Below are 21,116 nucleotides of genomic sequence, written 5' to 3'. Positions count from 1 at the left end.
TACATCAAAAAAAAAAAAAAAAAAAAAAAAAAAAAGAATAAAAGAGAAAATATACAAATTACCAGTGTCAGGGGTGAAAAAGGGGATGTCACCATGGACCCTAAATAACCAGTGGGGTGAAGAAGACGAAATCACAATGGAAAATGGAAAACATTTTGAATTGAATGATTATGAGAAGATGAGATCTCAAACATGTAAGCTACAGCTAAAGCAGTTCTTAGAGGAAATAGTTTTAAATGAATCTATACTTAGTAAAGAAAATCAAAAATCAATGCTCTAAGCTTACATATTAAGAAGCTAGAAAAAGAAAACCAAAGTAAACCCAAACTGAAAGTAGTAAAATAATAAGTACAAAAGCAGGAATTGGGCTTCCCTGGTGGCACAATGGTTAAGAATCTGCCTGCCAATGCAAGGGACATGGGTTTGAGCCCTGGCCCGGGAAGATCCCACATGCTGCGGAGCAAGTAAGCCCATGTGCCACAACTACTGAGCCTGAGCTCTAGAGCCTGCAAGCCACAGCTACTGAGCCCATGTGCCACAACTACTGAAGCCTGCGTGCCTACAGCCCGTGCTCCGCAACAAGAGAAGCCACGACAATGAGAAACCCACGCACCGCAAGGAAGAGTAGCCCCCGCTCACCGCAACTAGAAAAAGCCCATGCATGGCAACGAAGACCCAACACAGCCAAAAATAAATAAATAAATAAATTTATTTTTTTTAAAAACAGAAATCAATGGAAGAGAAAACAAAGAAACAATAGAGAAAAATCAACAAATCCAAAAATCAGTTCTTTGAAAAGATTAATAAATTTGGTAAATCCCTAGCAAGACTGATGAAGAATAAAAGAGAACAAACACAAATTATCAATGTTAGGAATAAAAAAGAGGACATTCCTATTGATCCTGCAGTCGTTTAAGCAATTATAAGATGATATTATGAATAAACTAGATGATATGGACAAATTCTGTGAAAAACTAAAAATTAGAATTAGATGCTTAAACCATTATTTGAAATTTACAGGTAGAACATTACTTGTTAGAATGAAAAATGTTCCAATTCCCTCTTACTTGAAAGTGAATTATTATAGACATACTTTATACATGTATAATACTTAATAATACTTATTACTTAATACGATGTAATACTATAAGAGTCCCAAAATGCTTAAGTTCCAGTGTTTTTCTTTGTAGGCTTGTTATGCTGCCTCTGCAGTTGGATATCTGACAGGCAGGTAAACTCAAGTCTATGTTTTATCTCAACTTCTTTTTTTAAACTGAGTTATAATTAACATACAGTATTATATTAGTTTTAGGTGTACAGCATAGTGATTCAGTATTTTTATACATTATGAAATGGTCACTACCATAAGACCAGTTCCCATCTATCACCATACAAAGTTGTTAAAATATTATTGACTGTGTTCCTATGCTGTACGTTTCATCCCAATGACTTATGTATTTTATAGCTGGCAGTTTGTACCTCTTAATCCCCTTCACCTATTTATCCATTCCTCCACACACCTCCCCTCTGGCAACCACCAGTTTGTTCTCTGTCTCTGAGTCTATTTTCTGTTCATTGTTTTGTTTTTAAGAGTCCACATATAAGTGAAATCACATGGTATTTGGTTTTCTCTGTCTAACTTATTTCACTAAGCATAATATCCTCTGAGTCCATCCACGTCAACACAGATGGCAAGATTTCATTCTTTTTTATGACTGAGTAATATTTCATTGTGTGTATGTATCAATCGCATCTTCTCTATCCGTTCATCCATGGATGGGCACTGAGGTTGCTTCCATATCTTGGCTATTGTAAATAGTGCTGCATGAACATAGGGGTACATACATCTTTTGGAATTAGTGTTTTTGTTTTCTTCTTTTTTTTTTTTTTTTTTTTTTTTTTTTTCAGTAGGCGGGCCTCTCACTGCTGTGGCCTCTCCCGCTGCGGAGCACAGGCTCCGGACGCACAGGCTCAGCGGCCATGGCTCACGGGCCCAGCCGCTCCGCGGCATGTGGGATCCTCCCAGACCGGGGCACGAACCCGTATCCCCTGCATCGGCAGGCGGACTCTCAACCACCACGCCACCAGGGAAGCCCTGTTTTCTTCTGATAAATACCCAGAGTGGAATTCTGGATTTTATGGTAGTTCTATTTTTAGTTTTTTGAGGAACCTCCATACTGTTTTTCACAGTGGCTGCACCAATTTAAAGGCTGTCTTAAATAGAGGTTCTTAAGAAATTACTTTATGAATTGAAAATGGCAAGTTGAATTATAGGAGATACCTTTTTCTTCAGTGCTTTAAGCTTAGAAAGTCATCTAGGGTAAAGCATTCAAGTTCAATTTAAAAAATTGGGACAGAGCACTACATTTCAGAATTACTTTCTGGCAAAGACCAATTTACATTATATATTTGTTAAGAAAATTTTTAAAAACACTTTTTTTCCATATAGAAAGGTACTCAGTAGTCAAAAATTCGCTTCTGTATGCAGTCAACTTGATTTAGCCCAAATATAATAGGAGCAAAGTATAAAGAGGTTAGTAAAATACAGTGTGAGGATGGTAGGTACCTTATTTCTTGCAGGAAGACTGATATAACCTTTTTTATTCTAATTTAAAAAAATATTCTAATAATTGTTTTACAATTGTAGTAAAGATCTATATATCCTGCCTTTGAAGTCCAAGAAGGTGACATTTCACCCTAAAGTGATATGAATCAAGTATTGCATTTGACCTGCTTTTAATAAAATTAATTCTGTTTTGCTTTTAGGCCGGGAGTTTGCCTTGTTGTTTCTGGCCCAGGTCTCATCCATGCTTTGGGTGGTATGGCAAATGCAAACATGAACTGTTGGTAATTACTTAAAACATTTTCTTAAAAATCTCAACCGTGTGATTTTACCTAGTGGGGCAACCACTGATCTGTGGTGGGAAGACCAGGGGTCAGGTGCTTGAGGAAATGACTTAGTGAAAAATTAAGAGAGTTAGGAAGAAAATAAGAAAAAAATCAACAGCTCTTTTACCTAGAAAAAAAGACTATTAATATTTTGGAATGAATATGTGTATATTCCATATCTATCTATATAAATATATGTGTGAATGTGTGTATAAGTCTCTTTAAGTGAAGAACTCTTTATCAAAGATCCCAGCTCAATATGCAAGAATGTATTTAATTTTTCACCTGTCTTGCATAACTAGCAGGATAATTGAAATTTTATATTTATTGAGTTGGCTTTATAAGCAGATTAGTTGCTCTTGCCCTTAATCCCATCTCTAGTTCTTTACTCATAAGATCATGTTAAAGGCGGCTATTTTTTTTTTTTTTTTCTTTTTGGTACGCGGGCCTCTCACTGCCGTGGTCTCTCCCGTCGCGGAGCACAGGCTCCGGACGCGCAGGCTCAGCGGCCATGGCTCACGGGCCCAGCCGCTCCGCGGCATGTGGGATCTTCCCGGACCGGGGCACGAACCCGTGTCCCCTGCATCAGCAGGCGGACTCTCAACCACTGCGCCACCAGGGAAGCCCGGGGGGCTATGTTTTGATCAATTCATAAAATGTTTAAATTTCCTGTGGGAAGGACATTGTTTTCTTTCTTGCCATGTGTTTCCTACTTTTTAGGGTTTGACTTCTTTTCTTTCGTCCTTCCTACACTTTCTCTTTCTTATCTGCTTTAGTGTCTGATAATTTTTGAGTAACTTTAACTTTGCTGTATCTTTATTTTTTCTCCCCAAAGCATAAGAATTTTATTGCTGAGGAATTTTTTTCATTCTGCCATTTCCAAATAGACTCATTTAGGAAAGTGTGACAAAAGATTTTTCTTCTCTTAATTTCAAGAATAATAGGAAGGGCATAGCAATTCATTTTACATCATCACACCCAGAGGTTTAGAATCAGTATCCAAAAGAGGCAGGGGAGAGAAGGGCATGGAGGAAAAATATTTACTGCAAATTACAGATTTTTCCAAAATTGAGGAAGTGTTCTCTCACACCAAGTTGTTTCCTAAATCTTTCTAAATTGGCAGTTTTTAAGGGAAAATGTAATTCTCTCTCTTTCTCTCTTTTTTAACATTCATTGAGTGTTTATTATTCATTGGGTACTTGCTGAGTACTTTACATGTTGATCTCATTTGTAATTCTCTTTTAAAAAAATTAATATTTCAGGCCCTTGATTGTGATTGGTGGTTCCTCTGAAAGAAGTCAGGAAACAATGGGTGCCTTCCAGGAGTTTCCTCAGGTACCCAACTCTAAGATCTTCCCTGTATCATTTTAGTAACGTAAGTATACTCCATTAAGATTTATGGAGAAGAAATTAAAACTCCTGTCTGCAAAATAAACAATTAAAATAAAAGTACCTGAGCTATTTTAAAGGTAATTTTTCTCAACTACAAGGAACTCTCAGTGTGGTTATTAAGAAAGCTTAGGCTCTGTTTAGGAGCAGTCTTCCAAGAAATACACCTTTTTGACAGAAATTTAAACTCTGAAAATAAGTTCTTCAGAGTCAAGAAAATGCAGGAATAAAAATGGTTTGGGACTGTCAGACTTTGAGGAAAAGTTGAGAGGAAAACTCCTACTCATACCTGTGGGGCTAAGACTACCAACTGTTAAGTAGATTTTATATCAAAAGGTATTAAGAGAAACAGTTTCTATTGAATATACAATGCTTCAAAGTACGTTAAACAGTGAAAAATTAACACTACTGAATTTATGCCAAACAGCATAACAACAAAATATATAACAGGAAAACTGGCAGAAATGTAAAAATAGATTATTATTGTAATGAGATAGATGAAGTTGTGTATTCCTGGCTGTAGAATTTCTGGGTCCAAGGATATACTTACTTACATTTTTAGGAGACGTTGTCAACTTCCCTTCCTATTTATATTCTCATTAGAGTTTATGAGAGTGCCTGTTTTCCTATATTATGGTAGATGCTGGGTATTATCTAACTTTTTTATTTTTGCCAATCTAAAACATGAAAATTGTTTCTTGTTTTGATTTTCTTCCTGAATCACACCAAGGCAGAGATTTGGTTGTACTTTGAATAGACTTTTAAGAAACAATCTAGGTAATGCATTTTTCTCCATCTTGCCTCTAAACATAATAGAAACTAATGGCTTAACATTTTGTCTTCTTTCAGAAGAGTAATATGATACATGAGCTGAATTTTAAGTGATTTTCTTTTCACATATAGGTTGAAGCTTGTAGATTATATAGCAAGTTCTCTGCCCGGCCAAGTAGCATAGAAGCTATTCCCTCTATTATTGAAAAGGTACAGTATTTAATTACAAGCTCTCCAAGTCAGCTGGTTTTTCTCAATTGCTTATACCTGTGTTACTTTTGTTCTCCATAGAATGAGTAGCAATTTGGAATATATTCAGGCAGTTAGCAATGATATTGATAAATAGCTATGTACATTTTAATATTCACTGTCATTAACTTAATTAAAGAAACAGATAAAATAAATTATTTTGGAAAAAATTTCCCCTCTACTTTAGTTTTTAAAATTTTTTTAAATTATGGAAAAATAAAAAGGATATAATGAAACCCTGGGTACCCTTTCTCTTGTGCTTTTGCAAGATTATTTTTGAAAATAATACTTATTAAGTATTATTACTTAAATTACTTACTTAAATTTTTGAAAATTAGTACTTATTACTTAAATTATTTAAGTATTATTACTTAAATTTACTTTGTTTTTGAAAATTAGTACTTATATTAGTATTAATATAAGACCATCTCTTAGTTGATTAAACAGCATATTATAAGTTAGTTTTATATGTGAAGTTACATTTGAGCTGTTTCAAAAACCATGTGTTATAGAAACCGTTTGATACATGTTACAACATCACAGTTTCTGAAACCTTTGCCAAATCATTAGGATTAGGAAGCAGGTGAAAGTAATGTTATAAAGTAAAGACTTGGCAGGCAGAATCTAGTAGATAATTTCTAGGGCTAAAGTGTAATAGAAAATGAATTTTAAAGCCCTAAGTGTGTATTTTTTTCTTATCTCTCCCCTTTTAAACAAAAATATCTTTTAAAATATATAGAATCAGGCTTCCCTGGTGGCGCAGTGGTTGCGCGTCCGCCTGCCGATGCAGGGGAGCCGGGTTCGCGCCCCGGTCTGGGAGGATCCCACATGCCGCGGAGCGGCTGGGCCCGTGGGCCATGGCCGCTGAGCCTGCGCGTCTGGAGCCTGTGCTCCACAACGGGAGAGGCCACAACAGAGGAAAGCCCGCATACCACAAAATAAATAAATAAATAAATAAAAATTAAAAAAAAAAAAATATATAGAATCAATAGAGGGCATTTCAATGTAATTAAAATTGGTTACTTCTAAGGATGTTGCATCAACTAAGGATGTCGAGAAAAATCAAAATAGTGTTCATTTTGCAATTTTAAATTATCTTTGAGTGGAATGTGATAATAAGGATTGAGATTTTTAAAATATTTTCTTCCATTTGTAATGAACTTAGGCAGTGAGAAGCAGTATTTATGGTCGTCCAGGTGCCTGCTATGTTGACATACCTGCAGATTTTGTGAACCTCCAGGTGAATGTGAATTCTATAAGGTGAGTAATAGTTAACTGGAGTTCTTTCTTAATTGTGTTACCATAATGCTTACCTTTTAAAAAGAATTTACCTAGCAGTTTATAAGTTAATCTTCAATTTGTCTTAACTTTTGAAGATTTAGTAATTAAACTGAATCCTGGCCAAAGGGCTTAATTCTCTTAATTAAAATGGCATTATTTAGGAATTATTTTGGGGGTTAATTACTAAATCAAATACTTGGAGCTTCCCAAACTCCTCATTTGAAATTATTCTTTCAGTGACCATAAAAAACTAATCCTCATCTAGTATGGTTACTTAGAGTCTTCATGGTATAAACCAAGAGATGAAGTGACTATTGAAAAATAGTAATTTTCAAATAGTTCTAGTAAGAACTCAGCATAAAAAATTTTAGTCTGTCTCTGTGATTTAAAAATATTTCAACACCAGATGTTACTATGATTTGCCAACTTCCCTTATTCCATAAATAAACATTGAGTGAACAATAAGTACAACAAACTGGTATCTAAGTCACACCTGGTAAGGCTGGGTACTTGGGTTAATGCATCACCCTGAGTATCATTTAGCACATTCCTGCTGTCATGGACCTAATGACTACAGAGAGACAGTGGGCATTTCTCTTCACTCAGGATACCAAGTAGAGGTTTCCATTTGGGAGAGTCAGACAGAAAGGACATCTATTCTTCATAATACCTGAACATGACAATCAAAATAATATTATTGGGGTTTGGGGGGAGATGTGCCTTAGGTAAGTTAACTCTGTAAGCTGTCTTTAAAATTTTTGTAAAGATTTGAATGTCTTTTTTTGGTATTATATGCCCAAGTTTTGTACAGTATGATGTTTATTAATTAGGATAAATGAACTAAAACACTGTGTCTAGAAATACTTAACTATGACAGTTTTAATATTTCTTTTACTAATGCATATTGTAGTACTAAAATATTGACTTACTCAGTGAGTGGAAATATAGTGAGGTACTTAAAAGCATGGACTTTGGAGACAGAACAACCGATTTCAATCCAGTCTTTGCCACATGCCATCTGGGGACCCCAGGCAAGTTACCTACTTTTTGAGGTTTGTTTTTTTTTTTTTCACAGTAGTGAAACAGAGATAATGGTAACACCTAATCTCATTATTTTGAAAATTAAATAAGGATAAATGGCACATAGTAGGTATGAAATATTAACTTTTAGTATGTTTTTTATTATTACTACAACAACAACTACTACGACAGTGTGAAGCCATTAACTCATTTCCTGTCAGTGAATTGCTCCTTTGGTTGTTAGATGATCTTAGGGAATAAATATTAATTTATCAGGTATGATAAGGATATTATGGTTATATGGGAGAAAGTCTTTATCTTTTAATTTTTAAGTCTTGCTGTGGTAATCTGCTGTCAAATGGTTTAGGAAGAAATGTATATGTATATGTGTGTATGTGTGAAGCAAATGTAAAATATTAGTAGTTGAATTTACAGGATGGGCATATGGAGTTTATTATACTATTTTTTCTACCTTTTTATGTATTTGATATTTTCACAATAAAAAAGTTTAAAAGTTGGCCTCCTAATTAACAGAGCTCTTTATTTCCAGGTACGTGGAGTGCTGCATGCCACCTCCTGTTAGTATGGCAGAAAGTTCTGCTGTATGTATGGCAGCATCTGTTATTAGGAATGCCAAACAGCCCCTTCTTATCATCGGGAAAGGTAGCATTGAATGGAACTCTAAATCTTGCTAGGCTTTCAAAAGAATGCTGATTCTGTTTAGAAATTGTCTTCATTATTTATTAGCATCGGCTCTAATGTTTGAAATTGGAATAAAAATTCTCTTTATTCATTTAGCATTATTTATTAGTTTTGAAATCATAGAATTATTCTACAATGCCTGGAATATCACCTATTAGATTTCTTTTTTTTTGGTAAATTTATTTAGTTTATTTATTTTTGGCTGCATTGGGTCTTCGTTGCTGAACGTGGGGCTTTCTCTAGTTGTGGCGAGTGGGGCTACTCTTTGTTGTGGTGTGCAGGCTTCTCACTGTGGTGGCTTCTCTTGTCGCAGATCATGGGCTCTAGGCTCATGGGCTTCAGTAGTTGTGGCACATGGGCTCAGTAGTTGTGGTTCGTGGGCTCTAGGCACACAGGCTTAAGTGGTTGTGGCACACGGGCTTAGTTGCTCCTTGGCATATGGGATCTTCCCAGACCAGGGATCGAACCCGTGTCCCCTGCATTGGCAGGCGGATTCCTAACCACTGTGCCACCAGGGAAGTCCCTATTACATTTCTTATGAATAAAATGTGTTTTTTTCCATTATGAAGATTACACATGAATATTAGTAAAAATTTGGAAAATCCAGAAGATTAGAAAGAAGAAATCCCTTCATCCAAAGAAGATCATTTTAACATGTAGTACTTTTGTATTCCTTTTTGCATGTATATTTTATACATTGTGATCGTACTGTATAGACAGTTTTTTTTAAGTATACAATCTAATATCTTTTGGTATATTTACAAAGTTGTGCATCCATCACCACAGTCAATTTTAGAATATTGTCATTACCCTCCCCCAAACCCCACATCCCTTAGCTGTCACCCCAAACCTCCTTAGCCCTCTGCCCCAGGCAACCGTGAATCTATTTTCTGTCTCTATAGATTTGCCTATTTGGACACTTCTTTTAAATAGAATCATATAATGTATGGTCCTTTGTGACTGACCTTTTTGATTTAGCGTAATGTTTTCAGGGTTCATCTACACTGTAGCATGTATCAGTACATCATTTCTTTTTATTGCTGAATAATGATGATAATATATTTATTATATATAATATAAGAATAAATAGAATTCATAGTTATTATTGTTATTATTCCATTGTATGGATATACCACATTTAATTTAATCCATTCATAGTTTTTTGTTTTTTTTTTAACATCTTTATTGGAGTATAACTGTTTTACAATAGTGTGTTAGTTTCTCCTTTACAACAAAGTGAATCAGTTATACATATACATATGTTCCCATATCTCTTCCCTCTTGCGCCCCCCTCCCTCCCACCCTCCCTATCCCACCCCTCTCATGGTCACAAAGCACAGAGGTGATCTCCCTGTGCTATGCGGCAGCTTCCCACTAGCTATCTAATTTACATTTGATAGTGTATATATGTCCCTGCCACTCTCTCACTTCATCACAGCTTACCCTTCCCCCTCCCCATGTCCTCAAGTCCATGCTCTAGCATTCATAGTTGATGGACATTTGGGATGTTTCCACTTTTGAACTACTGTGAAAAATGTTGCTACGAACATTTATGTACAAATGTTTGTGTGGATGTATGTTTTCAGTTCTCTTCAGTATGTACCTAGGAGTGGGGTTGCTGGGTCAAATGGCCACTCTATTAGACAGTTTTGTATTATACTTAATTCATTTAACATTAGAATAACATTTTCTCATGGTCTTAAATTTTTTTCCCAAATATAATTTTTAATGTCTATTCATGTATATACTAATACTTTACTGGCAAATATTTAAATCTTTGCCAGTTTTTGTTTGTGTTTAGAATAGCTGCAACAGACTCATTTGTACTTAAAGCTTTTTCCATATTTAGGATATAAGATAGATTCGCAGAAAGAAAATTAACTAAGTTAAAATGTATTCATATTTTAAGGCCTTTGGAACATATTTTCCAATTGCTTTCTCCCAAGGTATTGTACCAATTTATACACATGTCAGCAATTTATTATAGTAGCCATTGTATGTTCTAGACCTAAGGGGGCAATGAATCATCTATGACCATGCTAGTCATTTATCAACTACTTAGGAGATAAGGACATAGAAACTAAAAACAGTTTTAGTAAAAATTGGTGGACAACAGAAAAAAATTGAAGTCAGAGCTGAGTTGTGTATAGCTATGTGATATATTAGCTCTGTGACCTTGGCAAAAACTGCTTTGAGTCTCAGTTACCTCCTTGTAAAATAGAGATTAGCTACCTCAACAGTATTGTTACAATTAAACAACAAAATAATAGAAAGAGCTCAGTGGATGCTAGTTTTTGTACTTCCTTTAACCACCATTTAATGAGTCCTTTTGATAAGGCAGGGATTATAGAAAACATTTGTGGGGTATATAGAGAAATAATGGTTCCTACTTATAAGTAGACAGAACTGGTCACAAATAAGTGGGGTGTGTGTAGAGAGCTGAGGTGGATTCCCAGGGGAAGCAGCAACAATGTTCTTGTGTAGGTGGTGTGGAAAGACTGTTCAGAAGAGATGACACTGTAGCCACCCCTTGAAAAAATGGGTGACCGGTCACTGAGTGGACACAGAGAACCCACCCAGTCCAGGAAGAGGGAACTGAATGGACAAATATTGAGGCAAGAAGGAGAATACAAGGAAACTTTCTGGATTAAAATAAAGGGATTATTTTTCATCCTACATGGATGACAGAAGATTCTAAGGTAGTTTTATAGGGGGGAGCATTAAATTGAATCTGAACATACTCTACTATTTACTGAGACTCAGTAGAGAATTATAAGTTCTGGATATGGAGTAATAGTCTACAAACCCTGAGAAAGAGCATAAAGTTAAATAGCTAAAACAATGGCCTTGATGACATTAGAAACGAAATCATTTCTATATTCAAACAGTAAGTTGTTTTCAGTGCCATTGAGGGCATAAAGCATATGGTTATTCTGCAGACACACAACTGTAAAAACAAATGATGTGGGACTTCCCTGGTGGTCCAGTGGTAAAGAATCTGCCTTACAATGTAGGGGACGCAGGTTCGATCCCTGGTCGGGAACTAGGATCCCACATGCCGTGGGGCAACTAAGCCTGCGCACCACAACTACTGAGCTCAGGCGCCTCAACTAGAGCCCACGTGCCACAAACTACAGAGCCCACGTGCCCTGGAGCCTGCGCACCACAACTAGAGAAGAGAAAACCCCACACCACAACTAGAGAGAAGCCCGCGCACCACAACGAAAGATCCTGCATACCTCAATGAAGATCCCGCATGCCACAACTAAGACCCAACGCAGCCAAAAATAAATAAATAATAAATAAATTTTTTTTTAAAAATGATGTGACCCATTCGATTTAGTCCTGTTGTGATCACAGGATTATAGAGCCTCTGAAGCGATCTGCAGAGTTTTAGAAATGTAGGCCCCTTGTTAGAATTTCCATACGCAGACTAGATGACGGTGCAGTCCTGGTTAGCTGGTGATGGGGAGCAACGTGTGAGGTTGGTCTTCCCTGTCAGGGCAGGGTCCTTCCTTTCCTACCTGTGCCTACCAGTAGATGTGTGTCCAGGGAATTGTGAGTAGTAATCCAATAGGAAAGTAGAATAGAACTGACAATTAAGAGCAGCAAGAGATGTGAAGTGCAACTTTTGTTTGGTGGTAGACATCTTTCAGAATAATTGATAATATTACTTGGCGGGGGGGGGGAATTAGAACTATTGCCTTCTTAAACATTTTAAAATACCAAAGATAAAAACCATAGTCAGAGGACTTCCCTGGTGGTCCAGTGGTTAAGACTTTGTGCTTCCACTGCAGGGCCACAGGTTTGATCCCTGGTCGGGGAACTAAGATCCCACATGCCGCGCGGCGTGGCCAAAAAACAAACGAAAACCATAGTCACAATTTGTTTTGAGTTTAGCTCTGAGCAGGAGAATGTTTGAGAAGTTCTGAAAGCAATTTCACATGAACTATTTTAAGGGTCACAGTGTCTGGAGCTTAACTGACTTGTCCGATACATTTCAATTTCTTGTAGGTGCTGCTTATGCCCGTGCAGAGGAGAATATCAGGAAATTGGTGGAGCAATGTAAATTGCCATTTCTGCCCACCCCCATGGGAAAGGGTGTTATCCCTGACAACCATCCAAACTGTGTAGGTGCTGCCAGATCCAGGTACGTGGCGCTCCAGATTTTAAATACAATGGCTTGGCAGATTCCAGGCTAATTTAAATTATTTTGTGACTTTAATGAATCTAGGAGAAGTTCTGAAAGAATCACGTAATTTTAAGCACATGTTTCTTTTTAGACTTTTCAACACTTTAAAGATGTTGTCCTCTATCTCCTCTCATGGTTTCAGATGAGAAATCTGTAGTCATTTGAATCTCTGTCTGCCGATGTAGTTGTCTTTCTGTGGCTCGTTCCAGAATTTTTTTTTTATCTTTGTTTTTCAGCAGTTTGATTATGATGTGTCTGGACAGTTTTCTTTTAGTTTATCCTGTTTGGGGTTCTCTAATCTTCTTGAATCTGTACATTGATACCTTTCACCAAATTTGGAAAGTTTTTGGCCATTATTTCTTCAAATATTTTTTTCTACACCAATCTCTTTATCCTTTCTGGAGTAACATAAATATTAGGCATGTTGATATTGTCCCATAGGTCCCTGAATAACTGTTTAATTTTTTTTAATCCTTTTGTCTACTTTATATGTTCTATTTCTCTGCTGAGAACGTTTATCTTCCCATTTATTTCAAGAGTATTTTTGTTTACCTTATGGAACATAGTTATAATAGCTGATTTAAAGTATGTGTTTACTGATTCTAACATCTGGGTCATCAGTACAATTGGCATCTATTCATTATATTTTCTTTTGAAATTGGTTACATTTTTCTGGTTCTTTGTGTTTTGAGTAGTTTTGTATTGTATCCTAGAATTTTGAATACTGTGTTGTGAGATTCTAGGTCATACCAAAATCCTCTGTAGAATGCTGATTTTGTTTGTTTGTTTTAGCAAGCAGTTAGCTTGGTTAGATTCAGAGTGCAGGTTCTGACTCACTCACTGTGAGCATGGTTCCAGGGTCAGTTGATTTCCAAAGCCTTTGCTATGCTCCTTTGGGTCTGTCCACACATGCCCAGCCCAGAGGTGAGCCCCAGCCCTAGTTCTGGATATAAACATGCTGGTTCATATCCAGAACTAGCGATTCCTTTTCTCTTAAGACATAGCCCACCCATTTCCCAGAGTCCCTTTTCCTGGCCCTTGCTGCTACCGTATCGTACCACACAACAGGTGCTGCTTTTGAGGCAAAGTGGCAGGGAAAAAAAGAAAGATGAAAGATAAGGGGGATGCCCGCATACTCTCCAGACCACAGGGGCCCCTTTTCCCAGTTCCTCTTGCCTGAAAAATGAAGTTTCTCTTGGGATTTTAGCTGCTTAGTACTTACCACAGTGCCGCTGTGCTGCCCTCAGAGCGCAGCTGTGAGAGAGAAATAGAGAAAAAGAAAATTTTGGAGCTTTCCCCCCATGGTCTCAGGCATGCAGGGTCCCTTTTCCTGATCTTCTGGCCAAAAAGACACGGTTTCTCTCCAAGTTTTTGCTTTCCTTTAGTTCTTCAACTAGGACTGCTCTGAATCAAAGTGAAGAGATAAAAGAGGGGAAAACCTTAAAAACTCACCGCCTGCATGGGTCACTTCTTTGATCTCATCCCAGTCCACCTACTGTTGTTTACTTTTCAGAAGCCTCAGGTAGTTGCTTTTTATAGTTTGTTCAGAGTTTCCACTGTATCAGTGGGAGAGCTAGGCTGGAGTGGGATTACCCAGCCTTGGCTGGCACTGGAAGTCTCTTCTTAGATTTTTTTTTTTTTTAATTGACTTCACCTCATTCTTTTTACTGTTTTTTTTTGCCCTGCCACATGCGGCATCTTAGTCCCCAACCAGGGATCAAACCCATGCCCCCTGCAGTGGGAGCTTGGAGTCTTTAACAACTGGACGGCCAGGGAAGCCCCTCTGCTTTTTAAATTTTTAAAACACACTTTCTGATAAACCATGTATTTTTTTTCTTTGAATTTCTTTATTATGAAATATTATAAATATACAAATGAGAGAGTAATTTAATGAGCACTATGTAACCACCACTCAACTTTATCAAATATAATATTAAGTAGTATGTTGTTGCTTTAAGTTTTTTTTTTAAGAAACAAAAAATTACAGATTTGTTTGTAGTCCCTGCATATCTTACCTGATCCCATTTCCTCCCTCCCTCTCCACAGTTTACCACTGTTCTACATTTGGTAGTTTTCATGTTGTCATGCACACACTAAATTAATTTTGAGGGGTTTTTATTTTTTTTATTTTTTATTTATTTATTTATTTTTTTAACATCTTTATTGGAGTATAACTGTTTTACAATAGTGTGTTAGTTTCTCCTTTACAACAAAGTGAATCAGTTATACATATACATATGTTCCCATATCTCTTCCCTCTTGCGTCTCCCTCCCTCCCACCCTCCCTATCCCACCCCTCTCGGTGGTCACAAAGCACTGAGGGGTTTTTAAATGTCATGTTTGCTGTTCAATCTTTAATGTTGCTTATTTAATGCTATTTTAATAAGCTTATACATTTACTTTTTTCATATTAGTATACATTGTACAGTAGCCAAATTAATTATTACACTGTTTTTTTCTTTTAATATACTTTAACTTGGGTTGAGCTGAAGTTTATCTTCATTCCTGTTGAATTTTAAGAAGATAATATTAATGATATTATAATATAAAAAAGGTTGTAAGGGACTGTAAATAATTGTATCAACAATTTCAAGGGTTTTGGAGTATCTATAAGCAAATCTATCCTTCCATTTTCAGTTTTTATCTCTTAGTTAAATTGGGTCCCACAAGACCAAAACAGTATATGAGGATAGCTTTTTTGACTATATAGTTGAAATAATAACTGAATTTCTGTGAAAAATAGCATAAGCCACTGCAGAAATAAAAGCAAAAAAAAAAAAAAAAAAAACACAGATCCTCTTTGGGCAAAAGATAAGAAAAATGGGAAATAGCCAAGAAGTAGAAAAAAGAAAATCCACAGCAGTTAATATAATAAAAATTATCCTGGAAAAAGGCATGACATTTCAATTGGATCAATAATAATGACAGTTGTATGCATCATTAGAGCCACATCTGAAACAAAATGATACAGTGTAAAAGCAAGCAAAGATGTATGAGGTAAACAAAAGCAAGGGTTATTAATATCAGAGTGGATATCAAAGTAAATATCAAAAAATTGAAGTTATATTGACAAAAATACTAAGATATATAAAACTATTAGAAATATACTTGGTGTAATATTTTTTTAAAGCAGTTGGGGAAAGTGAATCAATCATCATAAAAATACCTGCTTCAAGGATTCAATATGAAGTATATATTAAGATTCAAGTAAAGATGTGCAACCCAGTACTGTTAATAACAAAGAAAATATCCAGCAGTTGAGAAGAGGTGAAATAAATTTGTGTTCAACAAAATGTGTAGCCTTTAAAATTTGTATTTAAGAAGAACTTAATGATAAAGGAAAACATTTATGGTAAGCAAAAGTGCATGAGACATTTAGTATATAAGCTCAACTATATAAAAATACACATGCGTAGAAAAAAAGACTAGATGAAATTATGCCAGGGTATTAATAATAGTTTATAAGTTGATAGTATTATTGGGAGATTTTGGCTTTTCTTTATACTTTTCTGCTTTTTCCAGATTATCTACAGTATACTTGTATTAATTTTTCCAATGATAAAAAAGTAATAAATGATATAGAGTATAGATAAAGTCTTATGGTAGTATTTTCTACTTATTTCATCTTTTGGATTACCATTTAAATAGAATGGCTTCATAAATTATTTCAGTTTGAAAGATCAAACTTACCATATAAGCGGATTCTCAAGACCAGTACAAGATCCAAATTATTTAGACTTTTCCAAATACTTTAGAAATTAACTTTAGAATAATTCAAATAAGAATGTAGATATCCCTTTTGTTATATCAAATTTTTCTTTTTAATAGGGCTTTGCAATTTGCTGATGTAATTGTGTTATTTGGTGCCAGATTAAATTGGATTTTACATTTTGGACTGCCTCCAAGATATCAGCCAGATGTGAAGTTTATCCAGGTACTCAAAGAGGAGAGTTTAATTGATTGATTGATTGATTTTTGGCTGCATTGGGTCTTCATTGCTGCACTTGGGCTTTCTCTAGTTGAGGCGAGCGGGGGCTACTCTTCATTGCGGTGCGCAGGCTTCTCATTGCAGTGGCTTCTCTTGTGGAGCACAGGCTCTAGGCGCACAGGCTTCAGGAGTTGTTGGACACAGGCTCAGTAGTTGTGGCACATGGGCTTAGTTGCTCCTTGGCATGTGGGATCTTCCCGGACCAGGGCTCGAACCCACGTCCCCTGTATTGGCAGGCAGATTCTTAACCACTGTGCCACCAGGGAAGTCCTAAGAGGAGAGATTTAAAATCAGAGCTATGTGTAAGTTTATTGTTCTCTCAGCCGTCATCAGCTCCACTTTCTTCTGGCTTTTGTAAAGAACTGTTTCTCTTTTTACAAAAGTAGAATTTTATAAATTGTCTGGCATAATTACAGGTACCAAAGTAAGCTGCCTTTTCAAGCCTATGAAACATAATGTACCACTTTACTGCTAATCAGAAAACCTTTCAAAATCAAGTTTTAAATAGTTTGAAAAGCATAATTTGCCTCTTCTTCATAGTTCAAGTATATTTAAAGGTAGACAGAAGAGGTTCAAGTAGGAGGTAGATTAGAACAAAACGTTCAGCATTGTTAGGGATCAAGTTATTCTTTTAGATTCCAAAACCTTCAAACACCCTTTGGCTGGAAATCTCTAAACAATGGTGCTAAAACTATGTGTTTGGAATAAGCTCTTGTATCTTTATGACCCCTCTTTATAAACCAGTTTCCTTACTGATGTGAAAAGTACTGCCTACAAAACCTGTTTGCCCTACTAAAGGTATTTTAATGGCCTTGCTGCAATTGCTGTCTTCTCCCTGCTTACCTTTTACTTCCTAAGTCATCTTCTAATAGGGGCCATTGAAAACTAAAACCACAAACAAGCAAGACCTGGATTGTACTGGAAGATGCTGCCTCTTGATTACGGAATAAAGTGCATCCCCTTTTGGGTGCCTAAATTACTTTTCCTCAAGAAGCTGTTTCCCTGCGCCACCAGGGAAATCCCCAGAGTAGATTTTAAAGTGAGGGAAGATAGTGAGGTTTCTTTTTTTTTTTTTTTTTTTTTTATGAACAGTTACACCAGGTTTAATAAAATTTTTAATGTTCAAGCCTAACTGACACAGCAGTTTTACTTCTTGAAGTGATAGTGAGGTTTCTATACTAGCTATGATACTCATGTAGTTCTGCGGATTTATACTTTTATCAAGGAACTTCTTGAATATCAAATCTTAATCATATGCTTATGTGTAACATGCACAGTCCATCTATTGTCTTAATTCTTAAAGATTTTTAAGAATAAACACAGCTTGTTCTTTAGCCTTGCCTCTTTTTTAGGTTGATATCTGTGCAGAAGAGTTGGGGAATAACGTAAGACCTGCTGTGAGCTTGCTAGGAGACATAAATGCTGTCACTAAACAGGTGAGAGCTTTTGTCTGGGTTTTAGTTTATGTGGCTTGGTCTTTAGGGAAGTAAGTTTCTTGAAAATGTTTCAATCTTGATTCCCTTGGTGACAGGTCTATTAATATCTATTTTAAATAAAATTTATGATGGAAAGCTATTCTTAAATATAACTGTGGAACTTGGTAAATCCAACTCCTTATGTATAGATAATTTGTATGTGGGTAAGTTAAGCATTTTTGAAAGGTGATTGAAAATTTAAAGGCTTTCAGTCGGCAAACTGATTTCAGCTATCTGAAAGATTATAATACAGCTTCCAGAGGAACTGAACTTACAGCCAAGAAATGGCTTTATGTACTGGAAAAAATCTAACTTAGTATTTCTTTAGGCAATAAAGAGATTTTTACTCTTCAAACTGTAATCAGTGACTTATCCAGATTGTTATTATTTGTATATAATTTATACATTTCACTGTGACAGATAAAATATAGGCCCATTTGTCACATGACTTTGGATACAAATTGGTATCATTATCATGATTTTACAAAATTAGGATGTAATCCCCAATATTAAAACACTCTGGAGCATTTGGTCTGTATCATGGGAATTCCTAGGTATTGGGGCTATGAGTCTTCTTTCGGGGGTTCTTTGGCAGGGTGATTTTCCTTCTATTGTCAGAGGCAGAGGAAGGCTTACAAGCTCCCCTGCCTGTGAAGTATGAAGGGGGTTACAGTTCTGCTTTGTCTTATGGGATCCCAATTTCTGGTAGAAGTCGTCACTGAACCAAGCAGAAGCTTTCTGTGGTGCCTATTTATCTTCTATCTGTTGTTTACTGCCCAGAGGAAAAACAGAGTATGAGTGATGTGAAAGGTAGGATAGTGTAGCTGTGTTGTCTTTTTTAGAAGAGATTTTTATGCTAATATGATTTAAAGTTATTTTCAAAAAGGAAAGAAAAAGTTTCTGGTTTTTTAGCTTTTAGAACAATTTGATAAAACACCATGGCAGTATCCTCCTGAGAGCAAGTGGTGGAAAATTCTGAGAGAAAAAATGAAGAGCAATGAAGCTTTATCCAAGGTAATATGGGACCCACTGAAACTCAAGAACGCTTCAGGTCCATGGTTCAGTTAGTTCTGTCATAGCATGACATTTGCATTCCTAAAATCATAACGTGTAAGATACACACAAACACATTCATATATGTATTACAATAAATATGGCACCTGAAGTTTCTTGTGGAAGTGGGCATTGGAAAGGTAATAGCTCGTGAGTTACTGTGAAGCGGTGGAAAGAGGGGATCTGACATTGGACAGAGAATCGTAAGAGCCAATGTGGATGGGTGTGGCTCCTTGTCCTCAGTTTGACCTTGGCACCAAATCACAAGAGATCTTTTGGAACCTTAAATCGTGGGGCATGTTAGGGCATGTTTGTCCTGTAAGATATAAGTCCTCCAAGGCATGCATTTATAATAGATGTCTCATCAAAACTGAAAATTTGATCTAATGTATAGCCACCTTTTTCTTTTTTTTTAAATTTCCACTTGAGGTATAATTTTTTTAAATTAATTAATTTATTTATTTTTGGCCACATTGGGTCTTTGTTGCTGTGCGTGGGCTTTCTCTAGTTGCGGTGAGTGGGGGCTACTCTTCGTTGTGGTGCACGGGCTTCTCATTATGGTGGCTTCTCTTTGTTTCAGAGCACGGGCTCTAGGTGCTTGGGCTTCAGTAGTTGTGCCACGTGGGCTCAGTAGTTGTGGCTCATGGACTCTAGAGCACAGGCTCAGTAGTTGTGATGCACGGTCTTAGTTGCTCTGCGACATGTGGTATCTTCCTGGACCAGGGCTCAGAGCCGTGTCACCTGCATGGGCAGGCAGATTCTTAAGCACTGAGCCATCAGGGAAGTCCCTATGGAGGTGTAATTGACATATAAAATTGTAAGATATTTAAAGGTACATCATGGTGCATTGATAAACACACTGTGAAAGAGTTTGCCCCATCTAGTTAATTAACACAGCCATCCCCTCACGTTTATTTCATTTCATTTAATTTCATTTTATGTTAGTGAGACCATTTGTAGCTTTCTTTTTCAATTAACTTTTGTATCACTGCTGGAAATTCTTTTACAACTTCCTCATCTGCACTCATGGCTCTGCCTGATAGCTGAAGGCTTTGGAATTTATAGTAATGTATGAAATTACCAAACCATCCACTGTTAGCGCTAAAATGAGCCACTTCTGCAGAATTTGGCAATTTTTGTTTAAAGTCTTTGTATATGGATAGTGTTTTCTCTTTTTTTAAATTATTTTTTATTTTTTATTTTTGTGGTAAACGGGCCTCTCACTGCTGTGGCCTCCCCGCTGCGGAGCACAGGCTCCGGACACGCAGGCTCAGTGACCATGGCTCACGGGCCCAGCCGCTCCGCGGCATGTGTGATCCTCCCGGATCGGGGCACGAACCCGTGTCCCCTACATCGGCAGGCAGACTCTCAACCACTGTGCCACCAGGGAAGCCCAAGTGTTTTCTCTTTGATTGTGAGAAAAGTTGTTCCTGATTTTTTTTTAAACATCTTTATTGGAGTATAATTGCTTTACAGTGGTGTGTTAGTTTCTTCTTTATAACAAAGTGAATCAGTTATACATATACATATGTCCCCAAATCTCTTCCCATGTTTGGTAGTGTATATATGTCCATGCCACTCTTTCACTTTGTCCCAGCTTAACCTTCCCCCTCCCCGTATCCTCAAGTCCATTCTCTAGTAGGTCTGTGTCTTATTCCCGTCTTTCCCCTAAGTTCTTCATGACCATTTTTTTTTCTTTTTTAGATTCCATATATGTGTGTTAGCATACGGTATTTGTTTTTCTCTTTCTGACTTACTTCACTCTCTATGACAGACTCTAGGTCCATCCACCTCACTACAAATAACTCAATTTCATTTCTTTTTATTGCTGAGTAATATTCCATTGTATATACGTGCCACATCTTCTTTATCCCTTCATCTGTTGATGGACACTTAGGTTATTTCCATGTCATGGCTATTGTAAATAGGGCTGCAATGAACATTTTGGTACATGACTCTTTGAATTATGGTTTTCTCAGGGTATATGCCCAGTAGTGGGGTTGCTGGGTCGTATGGTAGTTCTATTTTTAGTTTTTTAAGGTACCTCCATACTGTTCTCCATAGTGGCTGTATCAATTTACATTCCCACCAACAGTGCAAGAGGGTT

At 36.6% G+C, this 21,116-nt stretch overlaps 1 protein-coding gene across 6 annotated transcripts in view; it reads left to right on the top strand.

Annotated features, from left to right (window-relative positions):
• HACL1 (2-hydroxyacyl-CoA lyase 1) overlaps positions 1-21,116 on the top strand; it is a 40,423-nt gene that overhangs the window by 1,879 nt on the left and 17,428 nt on the right. For 3 of the 6 annotated variants that reach the window (XM_028490037.2, XM_024115188.2, XM_028490033.2), the window contains exons 3-12: positions 1,191-1,231; positions 2,767-2,847; positions 4,152-4,224; positions 5,182-5,259; positions 6,464-6,558; positions 8,150-8,262; positions 12,316-12,451; positions 16,322-16,427; positions 17,834-17,917; positions 18,869-18,970. In XM_028490037.2, coding sequence (XP_028345838.1) covers positions 1,191-1,231; positions 2,767-2,847; positions 4,152-4,224; positions 5,182-5,259; positions 6,464-6,558; positions 8,150-8,262; positions 12,316-12,451; positions 16,322-16,427; positions 17,834-17,917; positions 18,869-18,970 — 909 coding nt within the window. The remainder of the gene's footprint in view (positions 1-1,190; positions 1,232-2,766; positions 2,848-4,151; positions 4,225-5,181; positions 5,260-6,463; positions 6,559-8,149; positions 8,263-12,315; positions 12,452-16,321; positions 16,428-17,833; positions 17,918-18,868; positions 18,971-21,116) is intronic. The other 3 variants (XM_028490052.2, XM_028490043.2, XM_028490061.2) reach the window with 2 other exon arrangements.

Source organism: Physeter macrocephalus, chromosome 1, assembly GCF_002837175.3.
Source record: "Physeter macrocephalus isolate SW-GA chromosome 1, ASM283717v5, whole genome shotgun sequence".
Lineage (NCBI taxonomy): Eukaryota > Metazoa > Chordata > Mammalia > Artiodactyla > Physeteridae > Physeter > Physeter macrocephalus.
The sequence above is the reverse complement of the archived record's forward strand: the minus strand, read 5'-3'. Positions and strand labels throughout refer to the sequence as shown.